A 20,017-nucleotide genomic window follows, 5' to 3' on the forward strand; every position below is an offset into this window, starting at 1 on the left:
AAAGTGCAAGCTCCGCGCACCAGCGCCCGCCGGCAGCGCCGCCCGCCCGCTCTCTCGTCCCACTCCAAACTTTTTTAATTTGTCTTTTAATTGGTTGTTATTCCTCCGAATGAATGATCTCTCTCTTCTTTCCTAAAAGCAAACACAAACTCCTTTGGTTCGGAAGAGGTCTCAGCGGTGCTTTTTGGTTTCTCTGGAGATTTTTTCACTTCACAGCAACGATCTTTTAAAAGGCACCTTTTAGCTTCTTTTACCACATCTCATTTCCTTATTTTTCTTCCTTCCTGTTTTCTTGTCTTTTTTTTTTAACCCCAGATTGAAGGGGATTATAAAAATAAAAGAGAGTGAAACGCTTGCGGCTTTTTTTTTTAATTCTCTCCTTTCAAACTCTGCGAACACCACCTCAAAATAATATACAAGTGTGTGAGAGAGGGGGAAGAAAGCAGCCAACAGCCCAAACACCCGCTCAGAACAGCTCTAACAACACGCTCTGTGTAGGTGACTTCTTTGACCAAATTTAGCAGCAGCTAATCATTAACATTCTGATACATATTCACAACCGTCCGTGGAGGGACCGCGGAGCATCCCGGGAGATGTAGTCCACTCCCAGCAACCTCGGTTGAGGATTCGGCCAGATTGACTACAATCACCAGCCCGCCACGCGACCGCTCTGGGACGCTCTTCAAGCGCTCCGCCCACCCTCGGCGAGGTAGGCGTCTGCAGCAACCAATCAGAGGTGGCTGAACATTAATCGCCGTTCTGTGTTACTGCCCATCATTTCACTGCTGACAAATGGCGAACCAGAGGGGAGGAGCTGGCCGGGCTGGAGCCCACGTGGGGGCCGGGCGTCGTCTGTAGTTCGGGCCAATGAACGGAACGGAATGGGGTTAGCGGAGGCGGAGCGGAGATGGCCCGCCCAAGGCGGAGCTTCGCCTTGGCTGACGTTCCTTAGCGCGAGCGTTCGAACCGGGGAAACATTTGTTCAGCTGTCAATCAAAGTAACGTGGGCTTGGGAGAAGCGACGGCGGCGGCTGCTGCTGCTGCTGCTGCTGCTGCTGTTGCTGCTGCCCTGGCTGCATCTTCAGAACTCGGTGTTGGTGGTGGTGGTGGCGGCAAAATAAAGAGGGTGGAGGGGGCGGTAAGACTAGAAGCTGGTCCGAAGATCTTATTCAGAGTCTAGTCCTCCCATCCGCCCCCCTCCAATCCAAACACCCTCGGCCCCTAGCTCCTCCGCCGCGCCAGGAATGCGGACTAATTAGGGTCCAATGTCTCCTTAAAGAGACAAGCTCGGCCTTGTGTAACGCGCCGGAACCCCTGTTGAGACAAGAGAGGGAGGATCACGCCGATCCCACTTCGTTCGGTTCACATCAATTTTACGCGCCGCTGGAGCCGGCATAATTTTCCGTGTGAACGCGGACTCGGGTCCCTGTTCTTGTTTAGAGCAGGAGACGGAGATGCTAGACGCTTACTGGGGCAGGGGGGCGGTGGTACGGGTGGGGAGGACGCCTCTCCGAGGCCCGAGGGGGCTGTGATTGTCGTTTAACCTCGAAGTGGGGGCCGGTTTCCTCAAGCAGATATGCGAGGAAGCACCCCAAGTCGCTCTCCTCGGGAATCGCAGGGGCTCAACCGGGGAGCCTCGGGGTGGGGCTGGAGGCCCGGGAGCAAGGGTCTCCCGATTCCCAAAGAAACTTTGTCAAGAGGGCCACCCGCACTCCGCAGACTACAGTCGGTCAGCACTATGGCAGTGCCAGTGGGGTACCAGACGTGGATACTGCGCAGAAAACGCCCCTGAGATGCTCCTTTCCCCCGGATCAGTAGGAAGAAAATTGCCCCTCTTTTTCCTGCTCTTGGGAGGAGGAAGTCGATTTGACGCGGTTGAAACCTGCTAGGGCCAAGCGGACCAAGAGAGAGGGTGGGTCGCACCCCACTCCCGGCCCGGTCCGGGAAAGTGCAGGGGGGGGGGGGGGGGGGTGGCGGGGGCAAGGGCGGGGGGAGGGGCATTTTTAGGGAGGAGACTAAGGAGGTGGGGACCAATCTGTGACCAGAGCGGCCGGGCCAGAGCCCGAGGCCGCTCCTTCTCCTTTAGTCCTCATCCACCTGGGGTTGCTCCCTAGTTTTAAGGATTGTCGGTCTGGCTGGTAGCCTTTCCTGGTAACTCTCTAACCTTTTGGGGGCGTGCAGGAATTCAGAAAAAGTCAGATTGTGGTTGACTAATTTAAGGGTCTGTTTTGAACGTTCATTTCTGAGTATCTTGACTAGTCTATCTTGAGACGTTGTCAGAGATGGTTCAGCATTAGTGGAAAACCAGTTTTCTTAATGATACCCCACGCCTCCGTGGATAAATCAATGACTTAATGTCCAACTTAGCACATTCTATGGACTTTCTCCCTGTGCGGGGCACTGCGGAAGGCTGGTGCAAAAGAAGGCTGTGATGTTCTTCACAATGTAAACTCCATCCCCAAATAGTTTCTGCAATTCAATTCAGCGAATACTTTCTCCATCCCCAAAACAAGAGGATGGGCAGTATTCTGAACCTCCTCTGTCCAATGTGTCCAGTCCAAAATGAGATGTGCTATAAGAACATACACACTGTAATTCTGAAGTTAATTTAAAAAAAAGTAAAGTGAAATAGCTTAATAATTTATGATTACATGTTGAAATTCTAATATTTTGAATCTAAACAAAACATGTGGCTATAATTAATTTTTATCTGTTTCTTTTTTACTTTTTTTAACCCAGATACTAGGAAAGTTTCAATTACTTGATGGAGCTCACATATTTCCACTGAACAGCACTGTTTGAAACAATCCTAAGAACCCAAAGTTGGAAGACTCAAGTGATAAAATTTCTACATGAGGACGGTGAATTTTCTAAGAACACCGGCAATAATCACATTTTATTCTAGGGTTGGTTATTTGTTCCCAGTGGAGCTTTTCAGTAGTTGGTTAAATCACCCACAGCACCTCAGTAGGAAGTTCTATGCTGTCTGTTCTTGCCAGAATGTTAGCAAGTTCCATAAGGACAGCAGTGTGGTTACATTCATGGCCACACTCCAGATGCTGTCTGGTACATAGTTGGTGCTCGGTAAATATTTGTTGATGGCATTAATGACCAAACACCAAGTTGTGTCAGCATAGAAAGCTTCTGTATCTTTTGGGCCATATTTGTTGAGATTGTGTGCAGTTATGCCCTGGTACAGGGAATGAGAATCCTAATAATGGAAACCGAAGAGCTATTCAAAGGGTCAGCAGACAAAGGGGAAACTGCTCTGTCAGGAAATATCAAATACCTTATGGCAGGGACCTCTCTCCTAAACTCTTTCCATAGTTTGTGTCAACAGAAGGATGATAAGAAATCAGGATGTTTCTTTACTCTTATTAAGTGCAGTTTTAGAATACTGCCCTTGGATATGTTTCACACTTTGCTCATTTGGCAAATCTACATGACAGCAATGTCTCAGAAAGATGCCAAATGAAACAACTGGTGACCCAGCAGAACTCAGAAAGCAGGCGAGGCAAACAGCTGCTTTTGTCTCTTCAGCTCTCTGCTTGTGCTTCTCTCTCTCTCTCTCTCTCTCTCTCTCTCTCTCTCTCTCTCTCTCTCTATTTATTTATTTATTTATTTTGGTAATCTGTATACCCAGTGTGGGGCTTGAACTAACAACCCTGAGATCAAAAGAGTCACATGCTCTTCCAACTGAGCCAGCCAGCCAGGCACCCCTGTGCTTCCCTGATTGTCCTTTTTTTCATAAACTGTTAAGCAAACTGGGAAGTCACTTGGGGGCTTGCCTTCCACACCCAGTGAGAAGCTCCAGAATGTTGGTGTGGGCGGGGCTTACGCAAAGCATTCCTGCGGAAGCTGGGCCTGGAGGGTCCAATCTTAAAGTGATACATGCAAAGCAAGCACATTATTTTCTCTTAGGTTATATCTTGACAATTATATATTCCCCCAAGTATTTATTGAAAAAAAATATGTTTTTTACCTAATATGTGCCAAGATAAGGGAATTGAGAAATAGATGTGGATATTTTTAAATTTATTGTCTCCCGGCTTCAAATTCATCCTCTTTGCCTGCTGTGTGAAAATAGATCTGGGCCCTTTAAACAGTTTCCTTTGCCAGCTGGTACCAAAGCTTTGCCAATAGAGGGGGTGCCTGGAAGTCATTACAAGGGGAAAGGGTTTTGCTTCCTGGTTCTGGTGTGCAGGCAGGCAGATTACGAACCGTAGCAAGGTGACTGTCCTTTGCACCCAGCAGCCAGTAGCTTCCTCCTGGACCCTCCTCACATACTTTCAGACCAAAGAGCCTCTGGTGAGATGTCCCCTAAAACAGCTTTCTTTGGCACCCCAGAGGATGAATTTCTAGTAGGTTCTGGAGTGTGGATTTCTGGAAAGTTCCAGAAAGCAGATTTCCATCAGAGTCTACCCACTCCAGCCGTGCCCTCTTGAGCAAGGTCTGGATTTCAGCCATAGGGTGTTTATGGGTCTTGGAGAGACTCTTTCTTGAGTCTTCTATCTGAGCCCTGGAGGTAATGGCTGTCCCTTCTATCTGCTATTTCCATATTCTTTAGCGTTCTCTTGACCTCTTACATACTACACCCTCTTTCCTCCCATGCCCTGTCATAATTAATAAGTCTTTACCCTCTTTACTCCCATGCCCTGTCATAATTAATAAGTCTTTATATTGAGCTTCTCTTGTTCAAATTACTGTGTAATTGGACTCAGGCTGATGCAGTAAACAGCATATGCAGAGTCTCTCTCCTTTGGGGACTCACATTCTGATTGAGAGAGGCAAACAGTTGAACGTAGTGGCGTGCTATGGAAGTTGCAGTCTGTGCTATGGAGAGAAATAAAGCAAGGTGGGCAGAGAGGGGTGACTGCAGCCGTGGAACTAGCTGGATGGCCGGAGGCTTCCCAGAGGAGCCAGTTAAAGCCAAGGCCTGAATGCCAAGAAGGAGCCAGCCATGGCGGAGATCACGGAGCAGCCCTTTTCAGGGCTGGGGGGGAGGGGTGGGGGATACGAAGGCCCCAGCTGCGGAAGTAGTGGTGAATTCATTAGGATTTTGGAAAGATCGGTATGTGCCAGGGCAAAAATAGTGTGAGATCAGGTCACAGCCACATCTATGGGTCGAGATCACACGGAACTTTTGACATTTGATGAAGGCATTTGATTTGTATTCTGACTGTAATGGAAAGCATTGTAGGAGGAGGAAGAATTATAAGGAGGGAGGAAAAGGATCATAACAAATATGTTAGGGGTCTGTAAGTGCCCTGATTCACTCTTGGCTTAAGACTGAGAAAACATTCACACGAAAGAGTATCTACTACTTTTATTTGGGGCAGCTAATACAGCCTCTAGAGATACACATCCGGCTTGCATTGGCGTTGCCTCCCCCTGCTACTGAGTGAGGAGTAAATGTTAATCTGAATAGAGGTCATTTATGAGATTCAGACATGTCAAATAGAACAGTAATAATCATAGAGAATCAAAGACATGGAGATTCGTTTCTAGATCAGCAACTGATTTGCCTCATACCTGACTTGTCACCACCCTCCCATCTATGATAAGATGGGTATGACTGGATAGTGTACTCCTTATGTGAAAAGATGGAGTCTCTCAATGTCAGAGAATGCCAAATTTCTGAACTTGCCTGCTGAGGCAAGAGTCTTATCTTTGCCAGCTGCCTCCAGGTTTAGTGGTAGAGATTGCTAAGCTACCTTTGTGTTGCAATGTCTTTGCTCAACTTGGTTAAAAGGCAAGTGGGCACCCATTGCCTTTAGGGGGAAGGGTAGCACTTGGCATGGAAGTAGGGTGGACAAATGTGTATAGGGACTAAGGAGGTTTCTGAGAGAAAAGAATTCTTATTGAAATGCTACATTGTTTGAACCCCTTCAGATGGTCCTTGATTAAGTCTACTGGAAAGAAGAAACACTGAAGCCTTTCTCTTCCCTCCCATGGGTTGGGGCACAGACACAGTGAGGTGTGGGGGTTGAACTCACCAGGAATTCTGCAGGAGAATGGACCAGTGACCTAGCCTGGCTTAAAGACAGGAATCCCCTCTGGCCTACTCATGCTCGTGCTTTGGGATAAATGGCTGTATGAAGATAATAAAAGTCTGTAGAGGACCTCCTGTCTTCAATAGTCACACCTTATGTCAGCAATAGTCCCGAGTTCTGAAGGAGATCCTGGACTTTGGACTAGTCTGAACAATGAGTCATTGACAATTTGTCTGACTATTTAAGAGGAGCTGTGAATTTATTTATATTCCAATCTGATAAATCAAACCATATTTAAGAAATACATTATTAGGGGCACCTGGGTGGCTCAGTCGGTTAAGCGTCTGACTTCAGCTCAGGTTATGATCTCATGGTTTGTGAGTTGGAGCCCCACATTGGGCTCTGTGCTGTCAGTTCAGAGCCTAAAGCCTCCTTCAGATTCTGGGTCTCCCCCTCTCTCTGCCCCTTCTATGTGCATACTATGTCTCTCTCTGTCTCTCAACAATAAATAAAAATGTTAAAAATCTTAAAAAAAAAAAAAAAGAAATACATTATTAAAAATGACCCTCCTGAGTCACTTGGGGTGGCTCAGTCCATTAAGCATTCAACTCTTGATTTCGGCTCAGACAATGATCTCACATAAGACCGAGCCCCAAATCAGGCTATATGCTGACAGTGCAAAGGTTGCTTTGGATTATCTCTCTCCCTCTCTCTGCCCCTCCCCTACTTGCATACGTGCTGTCTCTCCCTCTCTCTCTCTCTCTCAAAATAAATGAACATTAAAAAAAATTTTAATGACCCTCTTGCTCAAGAAAAATTCACATTATATTTACTTTCCTGGACTCTAGAAGAGACCTTTAATAGATACATCTGTTCCATAACCCCTGCCTTTAAGTCAATGGGGTATTATTATCTCCACTTTAAAGATTAATCAACTGAGGCTCAGAAAGAAGTTACTTGCCTGAGGTTATACAGTTTATAGGTATAGAAGCAGAGATCAAAACTACCTCCTGCCTCCTTATTTCACACCTGTCTAAAACCTGTTTTCCACAAGTGGGTATGTGATTTAAGCACTACCCAACTCACCTGTATTTACTCCTTTTCAAGCAGAGGTTTTATTGCTAAACTGGAGGTGGAGGGTGAATCAGGGAGAAGACTGTTACCACTGTCAGTGGGCAAAACTTGAACCTGAGGCTTCCCAGGGATGCATGAAACAAACCGTGTTCCCTCCTTTCCTCCAGCCCCCAGCCTCAGAGTCTCTGCAGGCTTGAGAAGCACAACCAGACACAAGTCCTTCTACATTTCCACACCCACTCACCTGCTCCCACAGCCTTCCCTCGGACCCCGCTCATGCTATCACAACAGCCTGCAACACAGATATTCCAGGACAGAAACTGGGTTTACTTTCTGAGGCAGGTGGTCTGGGAATGGGGTTGGGGTAGGAAGGTATAACTAGAAACTATACTGCTTTGTATTAGAAAATCATTCAGGAAAATCCAGGGTTGTTTTCACAACCAGGGCTCCATTTACAATCTACTGTGATCCGGTCAACTTTGGTGAGTTCTTTTCACTTTCTGATTCCATCCCTATGGTGTCTCATCCGTAATTCAGGTAAACCTCTCTCCACTAGACACAAATATTTGCAGCCCCCACAATGATTTATTTCATACTTTGGGAGTTGCGTCGATCGTAGAGAATGGATTTGGGTTCAGGATCCCCTGCTAAGCAGGATCACTTTTTCTTTCTCCTTCTTTAGCACTTTCAAAGAAATGAACTTCTGGAGGGAATGTTTTTGGGGGGAAGTGGAAGCTGACACATTTTGTTGAGAATTGATTATTTGTCTTATAAAATGATCAAAACTGTAAGGGTCTAGAATCTTAATGCCAGTATGTTGGCTCCCACTGCTATAATTTAATTCAGGACCTGTCCTCAATATTATGGATCCTGGAACAATTCTGGTAAGCCACATGACTTCCTTTAATAGAAATCCTTGTAAAATCGTGTGAAGGAGCAATCATTCATAGTGTTGTATCTAGTCCAGTGTACAACTACTTTTAGGAAAGACTAATTCTGGGAAATTTTCAGTCATGGAGACACCCTATACATACACCGCCACTGCTTGGCTTTATATAGAACAAGATTTAAATGTTTTATTAAGGGTTTTTATTAAACATGTCCACAAGAGACACTATTGGATACCTTATTTCTGTATGGACCACAAATGTTTACATGGTGTTGTCACACATTATTGTATCTGGTAGTATATAAAGACACTGAGAAACAGGAAGAATGGATATAAAAACCCCCATTTTACAAACTAGGAAACTGACATTCAGAGAAACCAACTGGCTCTTGAAGATTATACAACTAGTAAGCATATGGGACTCAAAATCGAGCTTTCAATTTCATCCTTCCCCCTCCACCAGCACTGTGTTTCAATATCATAGGTTAATTATAAGGCTTTGTGGTTTCCAAAGTGCTCCCATGTGCCTCTTCCTTCCTAACAAAATGCTGGTAGGTAAGGAGACCAGGTATTGTGACCAACTTACACATGTAAAAACTGTAACTCAGAGAAAAGTGACTGGCCTGACTCATATGTGTATAAATATAGATACATGTCCACTCTACAGTCTAAATTTATATGTATAGCTCCATATAATAACAGTTAATATCCTAAGATACATAGAGTTAGAAAATAGATAGGGGTACCTGCGTGGCTCAGTAGGTTGTGTCCAAATCAGCTTAGGTCATGATCTGATGGTTTGTGAGTTTGAGCCCTGCATTGGGCTCCATGCTAACTAACAGCATGGGATGCCCTGCTTGGGATACTCTCCCTCTCTCTCTGCTCATCCCACCTCAAAATAAATAAATAAATAAAAGAAAATATATAGTTTTTTATGCACGTCAGCTAACCGATGTCCTCATCTTCCGGACTGCTGGATTCCCTGCTCTTGTAGCTTTCAACAGGAATGATTCACCACCAAACCACGTGGAGTAAAAAATCCAGCATCCTTCTCAGTAGCACCAGGGAGGCCGGAGGGTTCTCTGTCTCTCTTCACCATCCCTGCTGAAAGCTTGATCTCTATGCGATGTCTCCTGTTCATCTGTCCCTTTTCCATACCAGGCTATCCTTTTAGACATCCTTTAGTCTTCTGAAGTGCCCTTGACACAAGCAGTCTATGATGAACACTTTTACTGAAGGTTTGGGTGACAGAGGGAGTTAACAACTCAGTAGGGCAAACAAATGCAAGTAGAGTATTAACCATCCCTGCCCCTTGGTTATCTCTACCCCCTTGACCAGCTCAACGGCAGACGCCATCCAACTGTTGTTCAGTCTAGCAACTCTCCTTCCCTCCTCCTGCCTCATTTCATTGGACAGGCACTGAAAGCCTGATTGGCATACCTTTCCCCAGTACAGTTACCATGGTGTAGCATTTTTATAGTGGAGGGTCGATTTCTGAATCTAATTGTTGCAACATCTACATAGGAAAGAGAGATGCGTGGAGATAACTCACTCATTCTCCTCTTGATTTGTAACCCAAACCAAGGCACCTTTTTAAAAATAATTCATCCAGCAAGAGTTTAAAGCAAAGTTAAGGCTTGTGAAAGGGAAGCCATGCAGGAAATAATCTTATAATCTCTAGGAGTGACATTCATCAAGGATTTAAACAGCAGCATAAACTGTTTCTCCTTTACAGGCTTACGAAATTTGGTACTTAACGCTTTCTTGAAAGGAAACAGTTTGTTTTTAATTCCTTGGAAGACTTTATATTCTGTGAAAATTTTAAGATGTGTAATTAATCATGTGGAAAATGATTTCTTATGATGGTAATTGTCATGTTTAAGTATAGTTTAATAAGACACTGAAAATGTAAACTACAGAATTGTCAAATATTTATTACAAATTGTGTTTAGAAGCATTTTTATAATGTTTAGATCGCCATGCAGTCCTGTTCCCTAACAGCTTGCTCCAAAAACAGTAAACACGTGAATCATGTCATAAAAATAAGTCAGCTTCAGAAATCAACTCTAAGCTATAAAAACACTGGATAGTGATAACTGTACTGGCAAAAGGTATGTGAACTGTACGATTCCCACCAGTTCTCAAGCAACATGTTTACAATAGCCTAACATAAACAACCAGATTTAGCATTTAACTTTTGAAAATTTGCTTTCTGTTGAATGAAATATGTTACATGGATTTTCGAATTATTTATGCAATGCTTAGGAAAATTTATAATCAAAGTTGCATCAAAGTAAGTTTAATTAAATTTTCATTATCTGTAAAGCTACTGCATGCACAACCGGAACTTGACTACTTAATAACACCAAACATATACAAAATCAGGGCTTAAGAGACGAAGAATAGCCAAATAAACTACTCACTAGTCAATTCAACTGAAAATTCAAACAATGATCAAAAGGGATGTGTATTTTGTTTTTGACACCTTGAGTATCAAGACTTCCGGTGCTGGAGACGTACTGAGTTCGCCTATAAACCTTGCCGCATGTCCTTCTGGTATATCTTAGGAAGGACCTGTATTTATTCCACAGCTGAGCTACATGTCATCCACCCCACTGGTAGCTAATGTTTACTTCTCAAAGCATAGTCTTCGAGAAGTCCCACAAAGTGTGCCCAACACTGTCATATAAATGATCTAATACAATCCCTTCATCTCCATCTCATATTTATTTTAAAGGTGAGGCCATGGACTCTTGAACAAGTTCTCTAACTTGCATAAGTTCATCCCACCTGCAAATTGCACAGAAAGATTCAAATTCAAACTGTTTCTCTAGACAGTTTGTCAGGGTTTGGGGTTGGTTTATTTTCTGATGCTTCTAAACTACCCTTTTCTAGGTCAGAAAGGAGTAAGACATTTAAATACATAGTTTTGATATAAAGTCTCTTTTGTTTTCTTCATTTTCTTCTCAGGGAATAAGTTGTGGCTAATAATGCATTTTATGTGTCTTTCTATACTGGGTGAACTTCTTTAGAAGAATTTTGATATGAACCAATGAATCAACAAATGTTTGCTTAGTTTTTATTTCCTCAATTGAACAAGATTAAATCCTAATTCATTCAAATTGTTTTGATGTTCCAATGAATAATCAAATGACCCATTTTCTAAGCCCATCATCTTTCTTTTAATTCTTGGCAGAGAAATAATCACTAAAATTAGTGTTTAAAATATAGAACTAGGAAACATACTTAAGTAATTATCAAAGCCTATTGTCAACATGCTACCCTGGAAATTTTGAAATATTTTAAGTTCCAGGCATGATAACATGCAAAAAATCCAGTCATAAAGGTAGTTATCATGAATAGCGGATACTAACACAAACAGACACACATATCCATGTGAGTGTCAACAGTTGATTTCATACCTAATTTCCTGCCTGCTGATGACTGCACCCAAATCTTTCTTTAATTATAGAGGAAAACTGATAATAGTTAATAATATAGTTTAATTTGTTATCTTTCTTATATTTAGACTACTCATCAGTGTTCTAATGTACTTATTCTGATTAGATAAAAAATAAGCAAAGCAAGAACAAGGCATTGTATTGTCTAAGAAGATCCTCAACACGTTTTAGGTTTACCGTTTCATAAAGATCCTTTTTTTCAGCAAGGTTCATTTGAGTCTACTGAAAAGAAAGAAAGAAAGAAAAAAGAATATCATATTCATAACTGTTTTTGCTAACAAACTTAACTTTATGAGAGAGATAGATGTCAGAAAAATCAAAATTCCATATCAAAGTCGAGGACAGAAATAGCCGAATTCAAGTGTTTGTTTTCTGAAGCGCCGCTGAATACATTGTCCAGATTGTACCACGGAAGGCTGAAAGCAAAACACGGGTGGGTCTATCAAACAATCCCTGACTCTGTTTATAACAACTGAAACTGCGCCTTTCATATCAGAGTCCCATCAGAAAGGGGCGGGGGGAGGAAGAGATAAGCTCCTGGGTGAAATACTAGCCTTTAACAACAACCAGTTACTTCCTGCAATCAAAACCATGCTAGCATGTGGCTTGTTCAAATAAAAATTACTGGACTGGGGCCAAACAAGGAAAAAGTAATTGATAATGCGGTTTTTTTTCAGAAACCATCCATCCATCAAATGTGTCAGTCCTTCATAATACTTTATTTCCCTTCTGAACAAAGATCTTTAAAATTCATTGTGTGCACTTAAAAACAAAGTGTCCTTGTGCTGGTTTATAAAGATTCTCTTTTAGTTTGGGTTTGTTTTGTTATTTGATTACATTCCCTCCCGTCCTGCATTTTTTTTTTCCAGATAGTTGCTGGAAATTTCTGCCATTCTTAAACAAAGCATCTTTGTGCCGTATCAGCTTGCATTTTCCTTGGATTGTGTTCGGATGATGCCTTTTCACTGACTTCAGCACTAGAGTATTATAGCCATAGCTTTAGCAAGTAGATTGTAACAGATTCATGGGCCCTTTTTGTGTGTTGCATCCTATTAACCTGCTGGTGGGAAATGTTACAGAAAGTTAGGCACAGGAGCTATTACAAAAAGAATAAAACCCTGATGAGGAAATACTGGATCATACTTGCAGCTGGAGAAAGCCATTAACAGTTAGTTACTCTTAAAAACACCCCCCCCCCACCTCAAGCAATCCCTCTAACATTTGGGAAGTTCTTTTAACTAAAATGTTTCATTCATTTTCAGGATCCTAAAAATCAATTTGCCAATTAAAAATAGCTTAGCTCACCATCAGTATCCCAAAGAAATTTCTGTAATGTGAATTTCAGGGACATTCACTCACTTCTATTCTTGATGACTTTCATATTAAAGTCAAGTGTAAGGGGATTTACTGCTACACATGCACACACACACACACACACACACACACACACACACACACACTTTTGCCCTAATGGTAAAGACCATGGTTCAAAATGCATATTTAAAGAAATATAATAGTTCTCCTTAAATTATATTTTAAATGACAGTTCTGTGATTAAAATACTGCAACTGAAAATATGAGAAATGAGGCTTTAGCGAAGAAAAATATGAAGGAAAAAGTCTGTGTGGTTCTGTAAGTTCTTCCTTCATTCAGCTACCGATTAAAAAAAATTTTTTTTGAGAGAGAGAGACAGCGCGAGCAGGGGAGGGTCAGAGAGAGAGGGAGACACAGAATCCAAAGCAGGCTCCAGGCTCTGAGCTAGCTGTCAGCACAGAGCCTGACGTGGGGCTCGAACCCACGTGAGATCACGACCCAAGCCAAAGCCGGATGCTCGACAGACTGAGTCACCCAGGCGCCCCTCAGCTACCTATTTAAAGTCAATGGAAGCATAGTATGATCTCTTTTGTATACTTGTAGTCCTCTCCACCACTGACCTGCAATTACTTTAGGTTTATTTGGATTCTGTCACCCATGTCTTGGACAGGCTGGCCAGGAGACAGGACCTTCAAGAGAGTTGTTCCTTGTGCAGCCAGCTAAGGCCTGGCTGTTACCTCACTTCTTGCCTCACCAGGCATCTCAATAAAGTTTCCTTTTAAAGAATGCCAGGAAGAAAAACCTTCAGGAGCTGTACAAAGCCCTACGTGATAAGAAGGCTTTCCACTGGAATTACTCTTTGGGTCTCCTCCAAAACTAAAAAAAAAAAGTCATATTTCTACAATATAATAATAACCATTTTCATGTGTAAACTCTACTCTGCCTATGATACCAATACTAGAATAGCAAAAAGAAGCAAGTATTCACTCTTCATCCAAAGATGGGAGCCCAGAGGCATACAAAAGTGTGTAGGGCCTCAGGGCTATTTTTGGTGGGAGAGATATTACCAGTTTAGAAATGGTAAAGAGGTCAACTACTAAGTCAATCTCTGCTGAGGGTCCCCCTGAAAATGAGATCTAATTTAGTTTTTGGTGGGCAACTGCCAAGAAAGTCAATGGTACAAATTCTGCCTTCAGAGGTACTCATAAAAAAAGAGTTTGGGAGGGTGCCTGGGTGGCTCAGTCAGTTAAGAGTCCACCTTCAGCTCAGGTCATGTTCTCACGGTTTGTGGGTTCGAGCCCCGTGTCGGGCTCTGTGCTGACAGCTCAGAGCCTGGAGTCTGCTTCAGATTCTGTGTCTCCCTCTCTCTCACTGCCCCTCCCCCATTCATGCTCTATTCCTCTCTGTCTCAATAATAAAAACACATCAAAAAATTTAAAAAAAAAGAGCTTTGGGGTCAAGTGCATATATTTTCATTCTTTGTTTTCCTGCTAGGATTTACTGCCTATCAAGGATACGCTTTGTTTTCCTGCTAGGATATACTGCGTATCGCCCATCCATCACTCCATGGCGGAATTTATAGGGAGATAAAAATGAGACAACATAATTTTTTGGTAATATCTTAATGTGCTTTGATTTCCTCCCTCCTCTTGTTTGTTTTATTTCCCTTAAGGGAACTCCTCCCATGTTGTCACAGGCCTTCCAAAAGCTCACTTCCTAGAAGTTTAGGATCCTTGTAGAAATCGTTCACAGTGAAAAAAAAAGCTAATATTCAATTTCCGATATCCAAAAGAGGATTTTGTCACAGGTCAATGTAGGCTTGAAAGCCAGGCTTTGTCGACACAGAAAGGACTTTCCAAATTCATCTCGCAAGGCAGGGCAGGGCCGAATGGATGCGCCTCCTCCATGGGAGGGGAAGCCAGGCAGTAAAGCCTCCTCCTGCCCTGGGGTAGCAGGAGAATGCAGCGACAAGAAACAGAATGCCCCAAGCTATTCCCCTGGGCCTGTGGGTTGTGGAGAGAAGGAAGTGCGAGGGGAAGGCAGGTAGTGGTCAGGCCCAGGACTCCATCTTTGATCTCCCGCTAATGTTCTGTGGACACGAACATATGTCACACACACAAATCATTCACTGATTATGCACATATTTTCACACTTTTATATCTCTGGGATCAGGACCCATCAGGATGTGTCATATCTTCCAAAGTATTGTTATTTTCTTTTTTTTTTTTTTAGTGGTATATAGAACATTGGTGTATTGTAAAATCCACGGCGTTGTATATTTAAAGACATGTTCTAAGTTGAAGGAAAAGGTGAAGAGAGGTGCTTCGGGTCTCCTTTCCCCTTGTGCTCACGATATCCCAAAGTGAGGCAGAGGGCCGACCTCTTGAACCACTGTCTGTTTCTCTATGGCATTAACAAGACCCTAAGGAGCCACAGAGAGAGTCTGAAAAGTTAAGGGAGAGTCTGACAGGAACTATCTAGAAGGAGGGAGCCATGTGTCAGGGGCAGCCATTGAGTTCTGCGTGGTGGACTGGCTGGACCAGGAGTTTCGGGGGGTCCTCTGCACCAGCAAAGCAAATGCGGGACGAAGTCACTGGGGAGATGGCCAGCTCCAGAGCAAGAAAAAGAAAACTGACAGTCAGTTGTCATAGCTCCCTGCTCCAGGATGGCTTCACAGTAGAACCTCCTGGAAGGAAAGCCACCAACCCTCTGTGGTCATTAGTTCTCTGGAGAACTCCTTGTCAGTCCCTCTGCAGCAAACCTCCTGCGGGTCCAGGGTAGACTCTGCGATCCGAGGACCGTGTCACCCCGCTGCCTCCACTGGCCGCAGGGGCCCCGGGACCTCTCCGCAGGTTCCCAGAGGCCATCTTGGGGAAAACAGGAAGAAGAAGCAAAAATCTGAAAGGTGCCGAGCATTTCTTCCAAAACAGACTGAGCCAGGAGGTAGGGAGAAGGTCAAAACTAAGGAAGAGGATGAAATTTTCTGGGTTGTTAAAATAAATTTGTTTTTTCTTTCTTTTTACCTTGCTGATCAGCTGGGCATTTATAAAAGGAGATCAGTGAACAGGAAAATAAAAGAAACTCTACCTTCCATTAACATCTGACTTGTACTGTGAGTGAATATGTGACTCCAAAACCCCAGAGTAATAATGACATCACTGCCCTCAAGAAGTCTAGAATCTAAGAAGGGATAATATGGGAACCTACATAACATGAGGGACCCAGTAACATAGGAGTCTATGAGAGATACATCATGTTTCAACTATGCATAAATAAGCAAATTGTGATTCTATGACCTGTATTGCAATATTAAGGGTGTTTTAGTGGAATCAAAGTACAATTTTGTTACTAAAATTATTGATGCATATTAATATTATTGACCTGATTAAGAAAGCAGCAGATCAAGGGAGTGTGGGTGGCTGTCAGGTGAGGGTCTGACTGGCTCGGGTCATGCTCTCTCACAGTTCATGGGTTCGAGCCCCACATCAGGCTTTGTGCTGTGCAGAGCCTGCTTTGGATGCTGTCTCCCTCTCTCTCTGCCCCTGCCCCGCTCGTGCCCTCCCTCCCTCCCTCTCTCTCTCTTAAAAATAAATAAACATTAAAAATTTTTAAAAAAAGCAGATCTTTTGAATAATAATAGTCCAATACACGTGGAAACAGAAGTACCAGCACTGGAGCAGATTATTGTCCTCCTGTTGCCTTTTCCAGAAACAATACAAACCAGTCCAAGAAAAAAACCCGAGCAGATGTTAGGGCCACGCGGACAAGTGGCTTTGCGGCCCTGACCTGACAGCAGCACAGAAGGACTTTATGGGAGGAGGTGAGCGGGCCTGGGAGAGAGCTGGAAATTTTTCTTCTGGGAAGCGTCAGCTCAGTGACCTACCCCAGGCATCTGAAGTCCCCACCCTGTCCCCGCTCACAGCTGTGATTCCAGGAGAGCCAGGCAGGGGCACTGTGGCCTGCCTCTGCCTCGCTGGCCCTCCATTCTCACTAGGGTCCCTCCGGCTACCAGGAAACGCTTCCTTGGGCAGCGAATGTAGCCTGCTTTGTTCGTCCCTCAGCCCAGGACTCCGGATTTCTATAGCTCTCCCACCACCCCCAAAATGTGAGGGTGCTGGGTGAACCGGGTAGCCACCCAGTGGACGGATCATTCTGTCACAATGGGACGGGGGCACACTGAACATCCTTTTTAATGCAAATGAATCCCCTCTTTAGAAAGCTGGGCCTATTGACTAAAACCATTATAGTGGTGAGAACAAATGAGAGGAAGCAGTTAAACATGTTCTTTCCCCTCCTTTTTTAAGGGGGGAAAAGACGCGTTTATAGCTGCCCAGAAATGAACATCAATATTTAAATGTCTGAATTATCTCAGGCTTGTAAAAAACCAATTAGCTACTCCTTGGGCCCAGTGTTTGGGGTCTCCGCAAGGCGTAGTATGGGGCTCCAGGAGAGGTCAGAGTGGCAGGGGTCATTGCTGGGTTAGTGGGGGTCCCCCAGGACCATCTGTCCTAAGGGGACAGGTCAGGGTGGGGTCAGGAGTCTGCAGCAGCCCATGTAAGGCTGTCAGGAAGGATCCAGAAGGATTGTTGACAACACAGGGCATTTGACCAGAATAGCTGAATCCTGAAAGACACGTCACAGTCGGGTGCTTTCATTCTGGGCATTTTAGGGCCATCCAGGTAGAAACCTTTAGGCTTAGAAGACCTCGACTTGCTACATAATTCTGGTTCCTCAGAAGAAAGGAGTCCACTTCTCCAGACAGAGTTTCCACATTTGGGCCTGAAAGTAGCGCCCCATCTTCACACTCTCTATAGGCACATCTTGCTTGGCCTGGGGCAGAGGGAATGGACCATGGGGCACACGGCTCTTGTGTATTAGATTTCTTTCTGGCAGACATCCCTGGCTGTCTACCCGATATCTAGTCACCCACTTCTTCCTTACTCACGGAACCCCTATCTGTTTGTGGCAACATAAGATCCGCACCTATGTGGAATACATGATTTCCCACCCTACACGGCCACTGGGGGTGGTGGTGAAAGAGAAGGAAGCAGGAGGTATTGGGACCATGGCTTCTGAGAAAGATCCCCCCCCCCCCCCCCCCATCAAAGAGGACAGACACTGTGGGCATGGCTCTTTCAGCTTTGAACTCTGACATGCTGTCTGGAGCTGCACTGGGATCTCCACGTGGCTGATTAGAGCACAGAGGTCAGAGGTCAGTTGGATTCCATACCTGCATTTCCTTCACAATTATTTATTGAGCCCCTGCTACGTTTCAGGCTTGATGCACAAGACACAAACGTGTGGGGGGCGCCTGGTGGCTCAGTCGGTTAAGCGTCTGGCTTCGGACTTGGGTCATGATCTCACAGTTTGTGGGTTCAAGCCCCGCGTCGGGCTCTGTGCTGACAGCTAGCTCAGAGCCTGAAGCCTGTCTTCCGATTCTGTGTCTCCCTCTCTCTCTGACCCTTGAACTCTTTTCTCTCTCTCAAAAATAAATAAAAACATTAAAAAAAAAAAGTCACACATGTGTCTATGGTCCTTATTCTTTACTTCTATCAGGTATTACATCACCCACGGCTTCTGTTTGCAATAGATTTATTGCAATAAATACTTTAGAATATAAAATAAGATGGGGGAGGGGATTCATAGAAGATACTAGATAATGAGAGTTTCACTGGAAGACTGGAAAATGTGACCTGGAAAATGGACAGAAGACAAGGAAGGAGGCTGGGTATCTGGAGGCATGGCCACAGTCGTGATCAAGTCATAATCAAGGTGTGGCCACCTTCACAGTCTCCACTCAGATTGTCACCACAGCTACCAGGGCTGCTGACTGCTGCCTGTATTCTAGAGCCAGCTTCTCAGGAGCAAGCATCAGGTTCTGCCGAGCTTTCTCATATGCTTGCTCACTGGCCATTTCAGAAACGAGTGGAGGCCGGTCCCCTGCGGGGCGGCGGGACGGGGGTTCTGGAGCTGCTCCGGGCTCTTCCCGGTGTGAACCTGGCGAACCTGAAGCCAAACCCAGGCTCCAGGAGACCGCCAATCGTAGAATCCTGATCTCCATTCCGTCCTTGGAACTTTGCCTTGGAAACACAGTTTGGACTTTGGGTCCAAGAATTCGCTCCATCTACAGGGGCAAAGATGCTAACTTAAAAGTATTTGGAGGGTCGAGCAGCTAGACCAGAGCTGAGCACCTAGAGTTAGCCGCCACTATTGATTGATTGGATAAATGAATGGTATTTCCTTGTAGGAAAGATGCCGAAGAGGTCAGAGAAGAGGTAGAAAATGTGGCAGAGGCCATAAAGGAGAGCGGCAGAGAGGAACCCGGCCCAGACTGGGCTTTGAGGGAGGCCAGACTCCATTTTACATTCGGATCCCAAAGTATGAGTTTAATGAAGGTCATAGCTTCAGACGCCAGTATCAGCCTTTGAGTCTCAATAGATTGCAATATCTTATTGATTTGGGTCGAGTGGATCCTACTCAACCTATAGACTTAACCCAGCTTGTCAACACGAGAGGTGTGACCGTCCAGCCACTCAAGAGGGATTATGGTGTCTAACTGGTGGAGGAGGGCACTGACACCTTTCAGGCGAAAGTTAATATCGAAGTTCAGTTGGCTTCTGAACTGGCCATCGCTGCCATCGAGAGGAACGGAGGTGTCGTCACTACCGCCTTCTATGACCCGAGAAGCCTGGAAATTCTGTGCAAACCGGTTCCCTTCTTTCTGCGTGGACAGCCCATTCCCAAACGAATGCTTCCCCCGGAGGCCCTGGTACCGTATTACACGGATGCCAAGAATCGTGGTTACCTGGCAGACCCTGCTGCATTTCCTGAAGCGACACTTGAGCTTGCCAAGAAGTATGGCTATATTTTACCTGATATCACTAAAGATGAACTCTTCAAAATGCTTAGTACTCAAAAGGATCCACGGCAGATTTTCTTTGGTCTTGCTCCTGGGTGGGTAGTCAATATGGCAGATAAGAAGATCCTGAAACCTACAGATGAGAATCTCCTCAAGTATTACAGCTCATGAATTCCCTTCCGAGAAAGAAAAGAGACCAAAACGTGTATATTTCTCATCATCTTTTCTCTAGTTGTTAATTTTCCGTTTTCCTATTTCTGTTTTTCTCTAAAATTAAAAAGGCAGTAAGCAGGGCTGTATAGAAAAAAAAAAAAAAAAGAAACGAGTGGAGGCAGGATCCAATGCCCCCACTCTTGTCCTGTTGTTTGTGGACAATCAGTACTGGAATCACCCTCCTGCAAGAGGCCACACTCACAGTGCCTGGTGG

The 20,017-nt window shown here is 44.4% G+C and overlaps 1 protein-coding gene across 1 annotated transcript; it reads left to right on the forward strand.

Moving 5' to 3' along the window:
• Positions 1–4,960: 4,960 nt before the first annotated feature.
• Positions 4,961–19,796, forward strand: LOC115275955 (39S ribosomal protein L15, mitochondrial-like). Its single transcript, XM_029919676.1, is given in 3 exon segments — positions 4,961–5,071; positions 18,651–18,773; positions 18,979–19,796. Coding segments are annotated over 3 exon segments (1,017 nt in total). The 3' UTR covers positions 19,762–19,796.
• Positions 19,797–20,017: the final 221 nt, after the last annotated feature.

The sequence above is a fragment of the Suricata suricatta genome, chromosome 13 (assembly GCF_006229205.1).
Source record: "Suricata suricatta isolate VVHF042 chromosome 13, meerkat_22Aug2017_6uvM2_HiC, whole genome shotgun sequence".
Classification (NCBI taxonomy): domain Eukaryota; kingdom Metazoa; phylum Chordata; class Mammalia; order Carnivora; family Herpestidae; genus Suricata; species Suricata suricatta.